General features: G+C 40.0%; 1 protein-coding gene and 2 long non-coding RNA genes across 3 annotated transcripts; 2 read left to right on the forward strand and 1 right to left on the reverse strand.

The window, feature by feature from the left end:
- The first annotated feature begins 50 nt into the window (after window positions 1-50).
- On the forward strand, window positions 51-6094 carry LOC116601488. The gene is made up of 3 exons (XR_004290046.2): window positions 51-122; window positions 5295-5379; window positions 5917-6094. It is a non-coding gene; the product is annotated as an uncharacterized LOC116601488 (long non-coding RNA).
- LOC5517820 (mitogen-activated protein kinase 4) lies at window positions 153-4576 on the forward strand. The gene is made up of 2 exons (XM_001637706.3): window positions 153-1919; window positions 3292-4576. The coding sequence occupies exons 1-2, from the start codon at window positions 1067-1069 to the stop codon at window positions 3915-3917; spliced, it is 1479 nt and encodes a 492-aa protein (XP_001637756.2). The 5' UTR covers window positions 153-1066; the 3' UTR covers window positions 3918-4576.
- Window positions 6095-11576: 5482 nt separating the features above from the next.
- Window positions 11577-12545, reverse strand: LOC116601487. Its single transcript, XR_004290045.2, has 2 exons — window positions 12276-12545; window positions 11577-11701 (listed from the first exon to the last, which is right to left on the reverse strand). It is a non-coding gene; the product is annotated as an uncharacterized LOC116601487 (long non-coding RNA).
- Window positions 12546-18057: the final 5512 nt, after the last annotated feature.

Below are 18057 nucleotides of genomic sequence, written 5' to 3' on the forward strand. Positions count from 1 at the left end.
GAAATATTGGTGGTCCAGCCTGCTTCGAAACCGGAAATAATCCGGGTTTTTTTTATTTCCGCTTGCGACGCAGGACACGGTCGTGCAGAGCGACATGAAAACTGGCAAATTATATTTACAAGGTTAGTATGAGTCAGTGAATTATTTAAAAGAGTTGCATAGAGTAACTCTTTAAAATGTATTTTAGAAATTGCTTCAGCCTGATTGATTGCTTGACACTGGATTTGCTCTTCGGTGATGAGTAAAGCTTACTCGTTTCGGGGAAGGAAACAAGCCTGTTGTGAAAAAACTTACAACAATTTTCCTATTCACACACAACAAACGTGCAGAAAGTTTAGTGCTATTCCCCGGTCGGCTTTCCGCTCTACACGTGAAAGGATACATTCACACGCATTATATTGCTCCGCGAAATGATAAAAATGAAGAGAAACTTTTCGGCCGCACGGTTTAAAGTAGAAGTACCCAGGGGTGTAAATTATGAGCAGTCAGCTTTTTTAATTATTCAGATGAAACAATTGGTACGAAAATTACGAAGATTTCGTTACTCACAAAGCGAATAAAGTTCAATTACAGCACATACAAGTTCGCGTATGTCGTTAGCCGCAAAAACAAAGGCAACTTTGAGATCTTTTTTTTGTTAAATACGCTAGTATTTCGTGCCAGTGTTTGCGTGTGAGCTTAGCACGATATTTTCCATCACGTGTGATAAAAGTGGTTTAGCATAATTCTATAGAAACAGCCCCCGCTTCTTACGCAACAAACACCGTCTGATGAAACTTTCACATGTGCGTCACCTGACAGTTTTAGCGACAACAGCTGAGCACGAGCCAATGAGCGCGCGCGTTAGAATGATCTTATAAACAACAATCCAATCAGCGACGCGTTTATACTATTGACGCAATGTATAAAGCTATGAGTGGTTTTCCACTGAAGAAAATTCGAATTTAGACTCGCTGTACGAGCGGAGCTGTTACCGTTTGAAACAAGGGTGGAGTAGGAGAAAATCATATTTAAAACCACCCAAATACAGATTATTACTGGAAATTCAAACCTTCATCGAATTGAAATGTCGGACGAAGGAAGCCAGGAGTTCTTAAGACCATATTTCACGAATTTAAAGCTAATAGGAACTGGTGGGAGCGGAGCAGTGTACTCTGGTATCGATAGTAAAACGGACCGGCGAGTTGCGTTGAAGAGAGTTAACATCCAAGATCAGTCGAGCTGTAGAACAACATTACGACAAATAGAAGTACAAAGGAATCTAGAACATGAGAATATAGTCAAATTACTGAATATTGTAGATTGCGAGGGGAAATCTATTCATAACGGGGATGCCGAGAACTTTAAAGACACTGACTATGTGTACTTGGTGCAAGAGGTGATGGAGACTAACCTTCATACAATACTACAAAGCAACTCTTCGCTTGGGCAAGACTATTCCAAGTTATTTTTATACCAGCTTTTGCGAGGACTCAAGTATATACATTCAGCGAATGTTTTACACAGGGATATTAAACCTAGCAATTTACTTGTTGATTCGGAGACGCTTATGTTGAAGATTGGTGACTTCGGACAAACGAGAGTAGTGGATCCCGAATTCGATCACGATGGATATTTAACCCACAGTCCATCCACGCTTTGGTACAAGGCTCCTGAGCTATTCCTCAATTCTACCGGCTATTCTAACGCTATTGATATCTGGGGAGCTGGGTGCGTGTTCGCCGAGATGTTACTGGGTAAACCCTTGTTCGAGGGAAGACACGACATCGAGCAACTCCAACTTATCTTAGACACGATACCAGTTGATAGCAAAGGACTGAATAATTTGGAGTTCGATATGAAGGCGAATTTTGATAAAATGCTTTTAGACGGTCCCAAAGAGCCACTGTACTCAAAATTCCAAGATCTTGACCCAAAAGGTGAGTCCATGGAACTATATTTTTTATTTTTTGTTTTGGTCTCCCAAACATTGTCGCGTAGTGGCTTGTGTTGCGTGACGTCATGATGCTGGCTTTTCAGCCATTTCGTATTCCTTACAGCGCACTGACATTACAGCTATTTCCTATTCCTTACAGCGTGCTATCATCTAAACGGAAACGATTCTTAAGCGGCACTTGAATAAGTTCATTCCCGCTTTTGACCGGCCAGAATCTTGGCTGTTCGGAATTTGCGCGCGGTCACACAAAGAAAATCAAAATTCCATGAATATTTGTTATGTCACCGATGTCTGTCATATTGGGTGCTATAAAAACGTAATATATACTCTCTTCTCTGCAACTTGGATGGCTTTTTATACAAGGTTTTCTTTTTGCCCTTATTCAAACGCCTTTCCATTTTACCTTCAAACCGCCGCAAATGCCTCTGTGTCGTCGTATGCCTATTTATAGACCATAACGCAAGCCCTTCTAAAGCGGAATTTTACCGGACTCTAGCGGAACATTTTCCTGTACTTTCGAATACTTAAGGCCATATTCCTGTTAAAGCAGGAAAGTCTTTAGGGATCGCAGTTATTTTTTAAGTGAAACGAGAAAAACGGAACAACCGTTATTTGTCCAAATGTAAACAAAAGGCGTAGAGTAAAATTCACCACGACTACAGAAAAAAAAACTAGTTTCGTATTTTTTTTAATATGCTTTTTATTCTATGGGAACCCAGAAGAATTATTGTTATTTCTTGAAATTAGTTGACAGTTCCCAAACTGATGTATTTCGCATGTAACGCATGTATTTCAAGTTAACATATAATAATAAGAAGAATCATTTCTGCATTCACTCAAAAAAATATTTAATGTGACGTGCTTTTTTAAACGAGGTATAAAAAATAATTTGACAAAAGTGGCGAAAATTAACCATGGAGCGCTTTGTGCGTAAACTTGGCCTTAAGGATGTAAACAATCTCTGAATTTTAAAAAAGGTGCGAAGTCCGAATTTAGAATCAGTCAAGCGACGCTCATTAAAATTTAAGATGCGTAGGGAGATTGTGCCAAATGTAACAACACCTGGTCTTATATACGCACATTTCACATAAATGGCGGCGAACTGGTTGCCCAAAGTAAATTTTTGGTATTTATAGTGTTTGTTAAAAAGGTAAAATTATTGCAATGGCGAAAATGAAAATAGTTTTAGATGTAAAAAGAAAAATGAACAACGCTACTGCCGCTACTTTGATAAGTGATTTTAAATATAAAAAAATGGAATAACGGTTTTTTATGCAAACACATTGTATATAAATAAAGGAAAACAGATTAATTAGCGTTAGCGCCTGACTTAAATGTTCTTGAATTATTTTCAGCTTTGGACCTTCTGAAACAAATGCTGAGATTTTCCCCTGAAAGCCGCATCACTGCCGAAGACGCCTTGACCCACCCATATTTGGGGTTGTATTCATTCCCAGAAGATGAGCCCATTTCCCTTGCTCCCTTGCACATCGAGGATGAGGTAGATGACTTCTCCGAGGACATTCTACGCGAACTCATGCTGGATGAAATCATAAGGTGGCGCAGTCGCGATGAGGAGTCCATCGACAAAGAGAGTGAGAGCGTGGAAAAGGATATTATGTCATTGAAAGAGTTGATGAGTTCACAAGATGAGCCGCTTACTTTGGATATCTCGATGTCGGGGATCTACCGGGATGATCCTATCGCTAAGTACAAACTACACCCCGAAGTTAAAGAGGCTCTTGGGCTTCATTCCAGTAAAGAAGGGCTAGACACCCTAGCTGCTGCTGTAAAAATCTCAAGAACGTTCAATGGCGAGAGTGACAAAAAATATAATGAAGAACACGAGGGGTCAAAAAACGACAAGCCCCAGCTCCGCGCTGGGATGTCTAAAGTCATGGAAAGCGTTCTAGGAAAAGATTACAAGAAAAATTTTGACCTAACATGCAAAGCAGGGCCTTTAGGACTTTGCTATCTTTAGTTTGATACAGAGTAGAAAGTCAGACTTCACTGCCTTTTTGAACAAAAAAAAAAAAACGAATAACTTAGCAGGAGTTTTAGGACTATGTTATCTTTAGTTTGATACAGAGTAGAAATCAGACTTAACTGGCTTTTTTTTTAAAGCAAAGAACTAACCAGGACTTTTAGAAGTGTGTGTTATCTTTATTATTATTATCTGATTTTTTAAATTATTTAAGTTTAACGTTTGCTTATTTTTAACAGCAAGTTATCAACAAAAATATTTTTGAAAAAAAGCTAAGAAGTAAAAGAGGTTTTATTAGAAAAAATATATATATATATTAACCATCTTGGTTTTACCAAAGATAAAATTATAGCGGCTATTTCTAAAACCAAAAAACGTTTAGAATAGCCTTTGAGCTATTGCAAAATGCTGGTTGAATAAGGCTATTAATCATATTTATTTATGAAAAAAATAACGCAACTGATTTTAAAGTCCGCCGTTTATAATAAACCAAAATATTAGGTATAATGAGGTATGAATGGAGTGCATATAAAATGAGGTAATAATGGATTGGGATGCTTGGCAGTCTGCTTGTAAATAAGCTGGCGCTATAATATTTATTACATGATAAAGAAGGCGCTGTATTTTTTAAAGAATAAAAGCGTGGAAAACATCAACAATTGTCATCATTACCTAACTGTCTTGGGTAACCTTTTTGGCTAAGGGGTTCTGTACAATTTCTTTATTTTCCCTAACAAACTGAAAATGTTTCATGATACCATAAGATGGAAAACAAAATAATATGACGATATCATTCCTGTGCCATTCAAAGTTTGTATCTTCACTCAATCCACTTATTCTATTTTTGGAGTATGACCAAGCAAAAAAAAAAAAAAAAACACGACTTACTTGTTTGTATTCAAGCTCATGGAATTTGCTTCAGGTTTTTTACCTTTTCAAATTCACATGACAATCATATAGTGATATTTTTTCCTGTAATAAGTATTCACCTATTTCAATAACAAAGTAATCAAATCTAATTAAGTTTTCGAGATTCGAAAGAAGCCGTCAAGCAAGTAGGCTCCAGTGTCTTAGTAGCAGCCCGGTTCCTCGAAAGCAGGTTAGCGCTTCCACGGATAAATATGGTTATCTAGACATTTGAATGGATAACAGCCTTATTTATCTCTGGGTTAGCGTTAACCTGCTTTCTAGGAACCCGGCCAAGCGAGTCAAGGACCATGGACCATGTTTGTCTTATTCCCAGCGCGACCATGACATTGCAAAATTTTTACACCAAAAATACAATTAACACTTGCAAAATTTGCACCAAAAATATCAATTAACACAACCGAAGCAAGAGTGATAGAAACTAGTTGAGTGGTTGATTGTCAATAGATCCCTTTACCGGGTAAGCCGTGGTTTGCAGAAGACTTGCCAAGTCTTACAGTATTACAATTACTGACAGAAACAAGGACATTTTGTAAGTGAATTATGAATAAGACTACGAAAATCATTTTTGTGATAACCTTGACGCGAAATGCACCCTGCCTCCCGATTTGTTTTTGTTTCTCGCTCTCCCAAGGTCGACAGAAGCGTTCACGTGATTGTTATGTCCGTCTCCTGTTTTGTTTCTCGCTCTCCCAAGGTCGACAGAAGCGTTCACGTGATTGTTATGCCCGTCTCATGATTTGCTTTTGTTTCTCGCTCTCCCAAGGCCGAAAGAAGCGTTCATGTGGTCGTTAGGGAAAGGTCGTGATTTATCGGGGGCGGGGGGGGGGGGGGGGGGGGGGGGGGCTGCTAGGTTGAATTTTTTTCTGGTTAAATATATTGTCCCTCCCCCAATCTAAAGCACAAAAATGGTGACCCTCCCCCCAAAATGCGACCAAAAATTAAGACCCTCCCACAGAACATATGTGTAAGCGCAGAGCTCACAAATGTAATAAATTTCAACAATTGTAACGCCAGTAAGGACGATGTACACTAAAAACCAGCGAGAATAAACGTGAATCTATTTCAGGAAACAAGCCGAGACTACAAGCAAAACAAGATGGCCGGAACCGAAAGACCCAGCTCGCGGGACACCAGCAGTATCACAACTAGTCTATGCACAAATTAACTACAACTTCAGACAATTGAACATTACCCAGAAGACCCTGGAGAAGAGGCCCAGGGGGGTTCTTACCATGTTAACCTGATAGGGATGCTTGTCGTATTTTAAATTGGGCCTCAGGTATTTTTAGGGGGTATCCGAGAAAAAATTAGGCTTTTCTCTTAGAAATTGTATTTTTAAAGCTTCCTAATAAGGACGAAACAGCTGTCCATGGTTGCCGAACTGCACGGGTAATAGACTGTGCTAACGTCCCATCTTGGCCCGACTGGTGCCAATGTGTGTATGCTAGTGTGCTTTTAAAGTCCACATTTATGTATACATACTCGCAAGGATAGTTTGGCTATCCGACGGAGTTTTAGACTAGCAAAGGTCGCATGCGTGATCCGCACAATTGGCATCACGCTAGCCCGGTCGCAGCTCTAGATCCCACATGGGTCTAAGCTGTGGTTTAACCCATTGACTCCTGGCTTTTTTGGAGCTGAATTTACAAAAAACAGACTGAAAACAGATACCTCCCCCCTATTCTGAGTTTTATACAGCCCGTCAAAGTCAAACAGCTGCATCTAGTCAGCGGTATCCAAGCTTTCCAACAGTGCTTTGCGGTCCCCACTTTTAATCCCTCGTCAGCACAAGTTGATGGTTGCTTGTATTTTTCATCAAAAATACAGCTATGAGCATATTAGGAGAGTGTCTCAGGACATCATGAAGTCTTTTGGGGCATAATTGAGTGCTTTGCTTATGGATATTTGCAAGCAAAGGTGGATTCGTGATGATTTTTTCTTGTTTGGCTTTGCCTGGATGAGAAAATAATTTTCTAATGAATCACCACAGCTCTCCTAAATGCTGTCTTTTCTGAAACCAAATTGTTCCAAAATTGTTTACACTGCCATTCTGGGTCTGTAGGACCTGGAATTGATTCGTTTGGCTTCGGGGTGAAAAGACTTATAAAAAAACATCTGACTTTTCTGAATTTTCCCCTGGATCTCCCAGAATGCTTTGCAATACGTAAAGATATTTTCGTGGTTGTACAATCCTTCAAGGAATGGACATTGTGTTTTGAGGCCAAGGAAATGTACATGGAGGATCAGAATAAAGGTATCTATTTGTGTCTTGAGCTGTGTTTGCTGATCTCTCTCCCTTGTGTGGTATTTTGAGCGTTTTATTGAGAGGGGTGATTCTGCTTTTCTCTCCTTGTTCGGTTTTAGATTTGTCAAAGAACCTGTGCTATTATTTGGCTTAAGCGTAGATGCCAACACCTTGGTTGGATGCATATCTGCAAGGCCATTTATCCCTTAGACTGATGCCTGAGTATCTTCATCTTGTTGTGTTTATTTTGAATTTATGAATTTTTTGGGTTGTGGGTACTTTTCAAAGCCGGTACAGGCCGGTTGAGGGGTCAATGTGTTAAAACACTTCGTACGAGTCGAAGTCGCCCTGCAGTTTTTTGCCGATGAAGTTTAACTGAGGCAAACCGGCTATGCCATGCTGACGAGTCCTAATAAGGACGAAACAGCTGTCCATGGTTGCCGAACTGCACGGGTAATAGACTGTGCTAGCGTCCCGTCTTGGCCCGACTGGTGCCAATGTGTGTATGCTAGTGTGCTTTTAAAGTCCGTATTTTTTATGGCAGCAATTTTTGGTGTGCAGGTATTTTTCGAGTCTCCCGACGAGCGTCCATATCAATTTTACCCTGAAGAACCCCCCCCCCTCCCCCCGGGGGACGAGGTTGATTAAACTCGACGGACAAGAGAGCTTCCCGCCATGTTGGAGGACTTTCGCTCAGTTTTTCGGCGTTTTGAAAGTTTTAATCGCACGAAAAGACCTGGTAAAAGTGACTTTTTAATCTTTACATTTTTCATTTTCTTAATTTTGTATGTGATTTTATGAGTGGATCCACCCCAGAAAAAAATTTTTTCCAGGGCGCTCGGCGAAAGCATCTCCATCATGGCGCTGCGGGTGGTACTGTCTGCTAAGGTTATGCCGCAACGCAGCCGTGCTTGTTTAATCGATGATTTTCTTGCTTTGTTAAAGGAGAATAAAAAAAACCCTAGTTGGATTGAGGAGTCACGAGTTTTCCTTGGGTTTTGGGGAAACTATTTGAAGCAATCGAGTCCATTGTTGTTGTTGATGGAAGTTATGGGACTCAAGAGTCCCTTGTTCGAAAATCTTCAGGGACGCAGCCAGCCTGATCTGGATCAGCACCTATTGCTCGCTGGTTTACTCTCAGAATGACTACATGATCAAACAAATGAAATGCGTAAAACCCATCTTCAGCAATTGCATTGGAAGGTTTTGAGTGATAGAGAGGCTTATCTGCGACTGTTGGAAGCTGTGCTGAGTCACCTAACAGAATGAGAGGAATCCCACCAAATAGTTTTTCTTGAAACCCAGTAGCTTGTCTACAACGCGTATCAAGCAAACCAAATGATGTTTGCCCGAGCATGGAATATTCATAAATTATTAAAAATTCCAAACCAACAAAATTTTGCTATAATGAGACAAGAGCTTGACCTGATAATTCCTTACTTGATGCTGATTTGATTGGTACAAAAGAACGAACTGTCACACCATTAACACCAAAAGATGCCTTTACTGTTGTAGTAGTTGTAGCAATTTCCAGTTTTAGGAAGGCAAGGATTGTAAATTGAAACCAAATTGTCTATATATTGACAAACAATCTTTAAAGCTAGTTTGCCATTGTTAATATCATGAATAACACTAAAATCTTTTGTTTTTTAATATTTTTTTCTGCAAGAAATCCCTTTAATGCTACATCTGTTAGCTTACAAAGATCTGGATCACCATTTACTTTAGCTATACCATAACAATGGATGCTACCTCTAGCCTGAAATATCGATCCCAGTGCCACTCTGCACCATAACAATGGATGCTACCTCTAGCCTGAAATATCGATACCAGTGCCACTCTGCACCATAACAATGGATGCTACCTCTAGCCTGAAATATCTATACCAGTGCCACTCTGCACCAAGGCAGTTATACAACCAATGTTCCTGAAAGCTTTCTAATCGCTTTGTGAAAAACCAATCAACAACATGTGGATTATCTAGTATATTTTGCCTTCTTTCTTGAGGTGTAGCATTTGTAGTTCCAAAAAGACTCTGTAGTTCAGGCCAATATAGGTCTGCTGAAGGAAAATGGCAATCACAATCGGCAAGTGTCGGTTCAAAACCGCCCGAACATATCAAATAGGCGAAGTCTCTCTACACATGGCGTCCAGTGGAGGATACTTTCGTAACGATTCGTTATAATCTAAATTATTTCACCCATCAAAATATCTTTCCACCATTTATTTACTTAGAGTGTGCATCTTTCTTTGCAAGGAAAAAAACTTATTATTATCTGCCTTCGCCTGATTTCTTGGCGTCCAATGCAATGCATATCGCTGCGATAAGAGAGTTCATGACCCCACTGCTGCTGTTTCCCGTAGTTGCCAGGGAAGTTTGCGAGAATAATTCAGTCGGGAGATATGTAAGTTGTCTTCATACGCTCAAATTTGGCAATGGTAGTGTCAATAACAGCCATTTTTTTGTCAGATTCCATGCCTTATTTCAGCAATCTGTCGTCCATATTAAATTCGGTAAATACTCTAGTGCCGGTGAAGACCATGGGGACGGGGTTGCCTTGTACCTTGCCGCTGACATAAAGGTAGTGGGCTCTGGGAACGAGATTGGACATCAAAACATTGAAACAACCAATCACAAAATAAATTATAAGATGACGTCATAACACTCACTGGAACTAAGTGAAAAACATGGCGGCCATAAAGAGACGAGAATGAGAGCATAAATCAGTATCTTTTTGATGGGATTAGACGTATCAAAACTTGAAAGGAATTGTAGAAAAGCCTTTGGGTGCAAACATGTGGTAAAAATTCATATTTCGAATGGCAATATGTTCGGTGGGAATGTCCGGTTCGCTATAGTCAATACATGACGGCGAAATGATGGCCATCACGATTGAGTTACAGCTTGGAAGCGTAATTATACTGGAATTCGAAGGCACACTTAACGGTGGACAAGCAGGCATGAATTCTTGACCCTGGAGTTGACTACTCAGTACTGCAAATGGTTTTCGTTGCGTCCTCCGGAGCTCATAATGCATGAATAAGTACATGCCTTACGGGTGTTGTGTTTAGTCTTGATATATATAACTTATAGCCCGTCCGAGTTTGTGATGAGCAGTATTCAAATTGCCTTGTGCAGGCGCTGTTAAAAGCTTAATGGGGGTCTATAATTTTTCAAAGGTGGTTCAACCTATGAAAACTATTACAATAGATTTGTGCTTAAAAAGGATTGGACCATTGGACCACAGAACCACACCTGGATCAGCCACTGCAAAAAATGACTTGACACATACAGTATTTCATATTTGTTTTAATGACTTAATAGCGGTATAAGCTTAAATCATCGCATCTCCTACACACAAAAAGCATGTGGTACACAGAATATGAAATAAAACAAATAGAAGACACAGTTTGAATATTTTTTTTTGCATGGCTTTTACCAACCAGCCCATCTTGAGTATAACTCTTGAATTTAAATATTTGACAATGTCCCTAGAGCATGAGTGGGCTATAACTTGATAGCCGAAAGGCTGAATGAGCTTAGGATTTATATGACTTGAAGGTTAGAGGGATAATTGCCCAGGGGTGGGTTGGAAGGGGGGCAGTATTCAGTTATAAACATGACGGAAGGGTCCAACAGAGCTCAAAATGTCATACACCCAAAAAGAATGGAAACTTGCAACCCCCAAAATACACAAGCCTATGTTGGTAAAATGTTCAATCCCAAAGAAATACAGTGGACACATGTTATGTTGTAAATGTTATTTACAGTATATGTATAATGTAATATGTCTAGAAAACAGATAATTTTCATAAGCTTATCATTCCCCTCAACAATTTTACTCCAACAGATTTCTAATGATTTTAATTCTTTCTGGTGGAACATTTTCAGTCAGAGTAAATGGGAGAATAGTGGACACAATTTGTCCAATCATAGAATTTTACAATTTTTACAATCAAGAGCCATACACCAAAATGATGTAAATAATTAAGATCCACTTCTCATTTCAAAAGCCCATTGCACCCTTTGAATGCACAATATGCTGCGTCTTATATTATGTTTTAGTGCGAATTAAAAAACCCAGAAGTATAATACTGTGTTCGCTCTGGGGATTTAATACATAGAAACTTTTTAACCAACCTTCATCCATGTTCATTTATACTCGGATCATACTAGAAGTAGAAAACCTTCCCTCGCTAGAAAACATGGTATTACTAGAAAACCTATTTTCAACAAGGGGTCCAGGGGCAGGGCCGTAGCAGAGGCTGGGGTGCAAATCTCCATAAACGTTGAAAGCCATATAATCTCATACTATTTGTCCACCAAGCAACGTTTTTCAAGCATTATTGTCCTTTCTAAACACGAAGGGGGTCCCTCCTATTTTCTTGACAGTGTTACAGAACTGAGGGGTCAGTTTATAACCATACTGTCAAAACATGTAATTGTCAATAACACATAGCTTGAAAAAATAAAACAAATATTTTAAAAAAAGAATAGTATAAGTTTTTTTAATAACTAAGAGTGGAATACAAAGGAGATAATTTAATGATCTGTCTGTCCATTCTAATATTTACTTATCTCCATCTTCTTTGCCATGGTCAATATCTAAAATAAATTGTAACAATTATATTTAGAAAACAGGAAGGGGTTTCTTTTCAATTTTATTTATAGAGTACAGTGGCTTATTATTTTTGATGGCCTTATTGTCAAGGAGCCAACTGAAACTACAGCCTCACATATTAATTTTATTTTATTTTTACTCAATTTGGCTATTTTAAAATAAACTTTGGCAGCGCTGTAAGGTTTCTGGTTTTAAAATCAGCCAGAAAAAGCAAAAAAAAATGATATCAATAAATACGGCTAGGCTAGCTATCAAGCGAAGCAGTCCACTTGACAGTGTAGGGAGGGCCCTTGTTTCCTATACTTATATCGGTGATGTGCAGAGCTGAACACGAAATTGTTTAAAGGAACCAAACGTCCCAGCAACTGGCATCGCGTCCCATATAGAGACATATCGATTTCGAAAGCTACATAACTCCTTATTCTCAAAATATTTTTTTTTTCTGAGCCCAGAAAAATTATTGTAGACAGATCTTGGCAAATTTCTACACGTGTATGGGTTCGAAATCGGCCAAACATGGCGCTGCAGAGCTCCACTTTCCTTCGAATGAATACTCACCAACAGCTTTTAAAGCGAAAAATATATCTCCCCGGCGGTAAAAGCCGAGAGGCTTGAATGATGACGGCATAATCCATTAAGGCCGCCGTATTTGTGTTTCCAGAAAAGGAAATCATTTGGACTGTTCAGATGCCGTATCGATTGCGTCGTTCCCTGCTAGCAGAGGCCTCTTTTCTCTGTATTTCGCTGGGCTGGAGTTCGCGAGGAAAAGATACCTCTGCCATGGGTCGCAAGTTCGTTTGATCAAACCGCCGTCCACGATCGTGGACGAGATCCAGAGCGCATGCTCCGTTCATTAATTACTGGCCACTATTTGAGCCCACAATGACTAGCGCATGCATGAAACGTATATCCGCTGCGTGATAATAAGCCCGCATTCGAAACGGCGTCCTCCGTAGAAATATCACGCGACGAATAATAAAAGACCTTCCCTGCTAGCAGAGGCCTCTTTTCTCTGTATTTCGCTGGGCTGGAGTTCGCGAGGAAAAGATACCTCTGCCATGGGTCGAAACTGTTTCTGTTGCGCATGCGTCAGCGTTAATAAGCGACCGACGTGCCAAAACCCGCACCATCGCGCGAAAGCTGTCAATATGCTAATATGCTTTGCATGGGTTTAGTCGGAAATCATGAATCAAACTCCGATTAGTTCTCCTCTTCGAAAAAAGAAAACAACTGTTCAATTTCAATCACCTAAAACGTCACTAAAAAGATTGAACAACAAACGCAGCAAAGACAAGTTTTGTCTTGTTTGTGGGATTAATTTCAAGACATCTGGGCAGGCGAGTTTCTTCAATGTAAATATCGCACAGTTGGATTCGAAGAAAATGTTACAAAACTTTTTGGTAAATTAGATCAGCTATTCCCAGAAGAATATGCAAAACCTGTAAACGGAAAATTCTGAATGAGGATAAGGTCTTTTATTATTCGTCGTAAATGAAATTACCCGATGAGCTTTAGGGCCATGGCGGTAAAACAACGGGTAAATAAAAATTTTGATTTTGTTTGCGATGAAAGAGAAATCCCTTTATTTCTACCCCCGGGGTGCGCAGTCATAGGAATCATATGGAGAAAGCTTAGCATTTGAAGATTTCTTAATAAGAAATGACCCACTTTTCGCCAAGGGGCAACCCCCTGTGTATGTGCCTGGCTCCAGCCGCCTAATTCCCAAGCACAGCCTGCTACTCTAAAAGTTATTGAAACCCCATGTTAGAAACTGTGTATCCCAAGATTTAGCATTGATAAAACATTGGTGATTGGCATGATAAGCTGGAATTCCGGTCGTTTGCCGTTGCTTGTAATGAAGGCAGTTTTAGTACTATAACACCAAGAGGCCTACCGCCTCGATTCATACCTTCATTTTAGATTAAATCCAGCTTTGGTCATTTTTTTTTTTGTGAAATATAGCATTTTGAAGCGAGTTTTCGTACCCCAAATTGCGCAAAAAATACAGCAGTGTTTTGTGTGGAAATTTTTACTTCCCAATGGCTTTTTATCTCGAGGTCATAAACCCATTCTTCCCCAGTTATTCGTAAACTCTGATTGGGCTTTTTAAAGAATGACTAGAATATAAACATAAGAAATCCTAGGTAACGGTAAGTGGTTTAATTTTCAAAGCTGCCTACATAATGTTTTATTTTTTATTATAAGCACAAAAGCCTGCAACTGAGAAATGAGGCATTGTTTGTTGCAAATGCACAAAAATACATTACCACTGAAATTTGTCAGGAAAAATATTTGATTTTAGTGAACTGTACGAATTATTATTAAAACAAGTTATTTTATTTACTTTTTACAGACACAGTAGTAATATGATGCACTGGATGCTACGGGCTGGTCAAGGAGCAAAGAAGAAGATACAGTAGTTTGCCATATGATTTACTACCTTTTTTTGTAATTGCTAAAAGGTTATTTGGGAATGTTTTGTATGTGCTAATGGTTACTGTAGGACAAGCAGGCATCCCTCTTGAAAAAAAGCATTTCCATCAAACACATTTTTTGTAATTGCTAAAAGGTTATTTGGGAATGTTTTGTATGTGCTAATGTTTACTGTAAGACAAGCAGGCATCCCTCTTGAAAAAAAGCATTTCCATCAAACACATTTTTCTAAGCGGGCTTGTCTTTTCTTATTCTTAGAGTTTCATTGATCTAAATAATTGGATTATAGGATATCCCATCGATAGAGATAGCTCATTGAATTTGATTGTACATTTAAAGTTAAATAAAGTGTGTATTTATTGTATATTGGTATATGTGCTTATTTTTTAAATGGTTAATATAAAACTATTGCAATACGGGTCCGCAATATGTAAATGTATGCAAAATCCGGTCATAAAGGTTCAAGAACATTTCTAGACTTAAATATAAAGTTTAATGGACATTTCTATACTTATACGCAACGTTTAATGGAATAACATGTCCTGGATAGTCTCAGAACGGTTATATTTAAAGGCCTTTCCAGACATTTAAAGATAAAGTTTAATGGATTTACGTGTTAATGCGGACCTTAGTAAAGCGAAAATCCGACGTAAGGTAAGCCTCACACACAAACACATAACATGTGCAACCACACGTTGGTGTATAGGAGCAAGCTTTTTTGATCGATCACAACAGTTTGAAATACACCTCAGACGCGGTAATATCTCCTGTTTCCCCTTTAGCCTTTTCCTATTCCGCCCTAGTCCTCGTGTCTCCTACCCTCGGCACCCATCAGTTTTCACCTCCCTAACCGCGTCTGACTAGCCATCGATCTTGCTCCCTGACGATAAATCGTGGCTAGAATTAGTGTGGTGGCACATTTATTCCTAAGAGCTCTTATGAAATTTCTCACATTATTTTTTTATTTCTGTGTTTGTGTATCTCCTTTTATCAGCCCGCCAGGTACACGCCATTCACTTCTCTCGATTCTTCGTATTCCTGCCGTTTCTGCTGCCTGTGCCTCCGCGTATTATTTTCGCTCAATATAGGCCATCGCATAAACTCATCGCTTATCAGCCACTATCTTAGAGCGCGCATCGTTACACAATCTCTCTTTACACGACACAATATAACACCCCGTACCCAAGGAGCCAACTGTCCTATACTTATATAACCACTATCTATTTCCTATTTGCCATCCATTTCTTTCTTTTATACCGTATCTGCACGCCTTCATATTTTATTCGTATCACCTACACTCCACAAGATAGAACAATATGTTATCACAAGAAGTTATCAACATGTAATTATCACCTTTCTCCGAAGGTCAAACACACAGTTCTCCCCTAACATCTCACTGCTAGCCTATTCGGCATTACTAAAAAGCGGAACCGCCGGAACCGGCGGAACCAGTATATTTCGCTTAGTTATAGGGGTAGGGATGTCATGCTAGGATCACCATTTATTTCCATTCTAATCTGAACAAAAAACAAATTTCGTTGTGAAATGCTAAGACAACATCACTACGCGCAGATGTGCTACGTTATTTTAGTCCTTAGTCTTTGCTTTGTTTTGACTACCCCTTGGTGTCCCTCATGACCCAACTCGAGAACTCGTTTCCGTAGTTTGGTAGGTATTAGCTTAGCTAGGGTAGAAAGTTCCAGTCTCACAGCCTTGTATTGAGTTGGAGCACCATCCCAATTCTCTGTTAGGATGCAGTCCCGAAGTTGTTTAATCTCAGGGTCGAACGCAGATTCCCTCTCAATCTCCTCTATCGGTATAGCTACAGGTGCTGCCATTACCGCAACATGACGGATGTACTCCTCCGCGTCAGTGTTGATGCACACTCTTTTGGCTCCCGTAAGCCTCGAAAGTGAGTCTGCAATGTTCTCCTTTCCGGGTATATGTTTGACTGTGAAATTGTAGGGTTGTAATCTCAACACCCAGCGTTCTATGCGTGCAGAAGTCCTGGACTTTGTAGAGTAGATTACTTCCAGTGGCTTGTGATCTGTTAGCAGCGCAAATTCCACCCCATAAAAATACATGTGGAATCTTTCACATCCCCAGACTAAACCTAAAGCTTCCTTTTCGGTCTGGGAGTAACGTTTCTCAACATCAGTGAGACTGCGACTTGCATAAGCTATTACTCGCTCACACCCATTCTGCACTTGTGTGAGGATCGCCCCCAAGCCTACAGGGCTTGCATCTGTTACTAGCCTCGTAGACATTCTTGTCAAAGTAAGCAAGAGTGTTTGCTTTGCCTAGATCTCTCTTCAGAGTGTCAAATGCTTTCTGTTTCTCTTGACCCCTTTCCTAGTCAGCCTCCGCAGTGGCTCTGCTGTTGTAGCTAAATCTGGTATAAAGCGTGCACTGAAGTTGACTAGCCCTAGGAAACTCCGTACCTCTCCTGCCGTCTGCAGTTCTTTAGCACTCAATACTGCTTCCACCCTGGATTCTGTGGGACCGATCCCCTTGCTAGACAAGAGATAGCCCATAAATGTCAGCTCTGACATCCTGAAAACACACTTCTCCTTATTCAGAGTCAAACCCTTGTTCTTTAGCAGATCAAGAGTCTTCCGTAGCCTTGCATCATGTTCCTTCACAGTGCGACCATGTACGATTATGTCGTCATGAATATTATAGGCTGCTTCGCAGCTTGACAATACTTGCTGCACAATGTGTTGGTATAAATCTGGTGCAGACGAAATGCCAAACATGAGCTGCTTGTACCTGAAGAGACCTTCGTGTGTCGCAAATGTGGTAATAACCCTAGACTGTTCGTTCAACTTAATCTGATGGAATCCCCATTTGAGGTATAGTTTGCTGAATGTTGTACTCCCATTCAAGTTGTACAGAATCTCATCCACACTGGGTATCGGGTGCCGTTCCCGTAACACAGCCTCGTTAGCCATTCTCATGTCAACACATAGTCTTATTTCCCTTGATGGTTTGGGTACTATAACAACTTGGCTAACCCAAGGTGTAGGCCCTGCCACTTCCTCAATGATATCAAGGTTCTTGAGCTCCTCAAGTTTCTGGTTTACCTTGCCTCTTAGCCCGAAGGGTATGGGTCGGATATTATAGTGGGTTATTCGGAAATGTTTCATTTTCGTTTTGTTGCCGGCTCTCATTTCTTTGCACCCTCGGCCCAGCGCACCTCGGCCTTCGCACTCGCACAGGATTCCCAATATTCGAAAATAAAACATTTCCGAATAGCCCACAATGAGTGCCGGCTAGATGTTTGCTTTCACCTAGTTCGTAAAATCCGGATGGTAAGTCCAAGAGTCTGCAATAATGCTTGGAACGCGAAAGTGCTGAAACAAATTCCATTCTGTATTGATTTATCGATAAACATGGAGTTTCTCGAGCTTTTGTTAAACGCTCGGTAAAACCACAGGCTTCCCACCCGCGTCAGGGAAGGATTTCTAAGGACATACGAATTCACGCAAATAAACATCTATGAATTATATATTCATGCTGAAATACACGAAATAAACTTAGTTGGGATGAAAATGTATCCGACTATGGTGTTTTTTTCTTCCCAAAAAGCTCAATTTTACGAGTTTAGAGCGATATGTTTGTCTCGGGTTTTGAGTCGATACTCTATACAAGGCTGACAACTTAATTCTTACTACCCCAGTGCGATTTTCAGCCGGATTTTAACCACTACGTTAACACTGACACCGGTACAAGATGGGAGAGGGATGGAACTATCCCCGAATCGATTTTTAAAGCAATCCGTTAACGTCAATTTTAGCTTTCCGTCGAGGATCGGGACATCTGGTCAAATGACATCCTTGGAATGTAATTTGCATAGACAGCATGGCCCCACACCACCCTAGAACCACTTTTTCTCACAGTTTCCGCT

This window comes from Nematostella vectensis, chromosome 5 (assembly GCF_932526225.1).
Source record: "Nematostella vectensis chromosome 5, jaNemVect1.1, whole genome shotgun sequence".
NCBI classification, from domain to species: Eukaryota; Metazoa; Cnidaria; class Anthozoa; order Actiniaria; family Edwardsiidae; genus Nematostella; species Nematostella vectensis.

Coding starts and splice junctions, on each gene's coding strand:
- LOC5517820 (XM_001637706.3), top strand. CDS start 1,067: ATGTCGGACGAAGGAAGCCAGGAGTTCTTAAGACCATATTTCACGAAT. Junction 1,920..3,291: donor CCAAGATCTTGACCCAAAAG/GTGAGTCCATGG, acceptor AATTATTTTCAG/CTTTGGACCTTCTGAAACAA.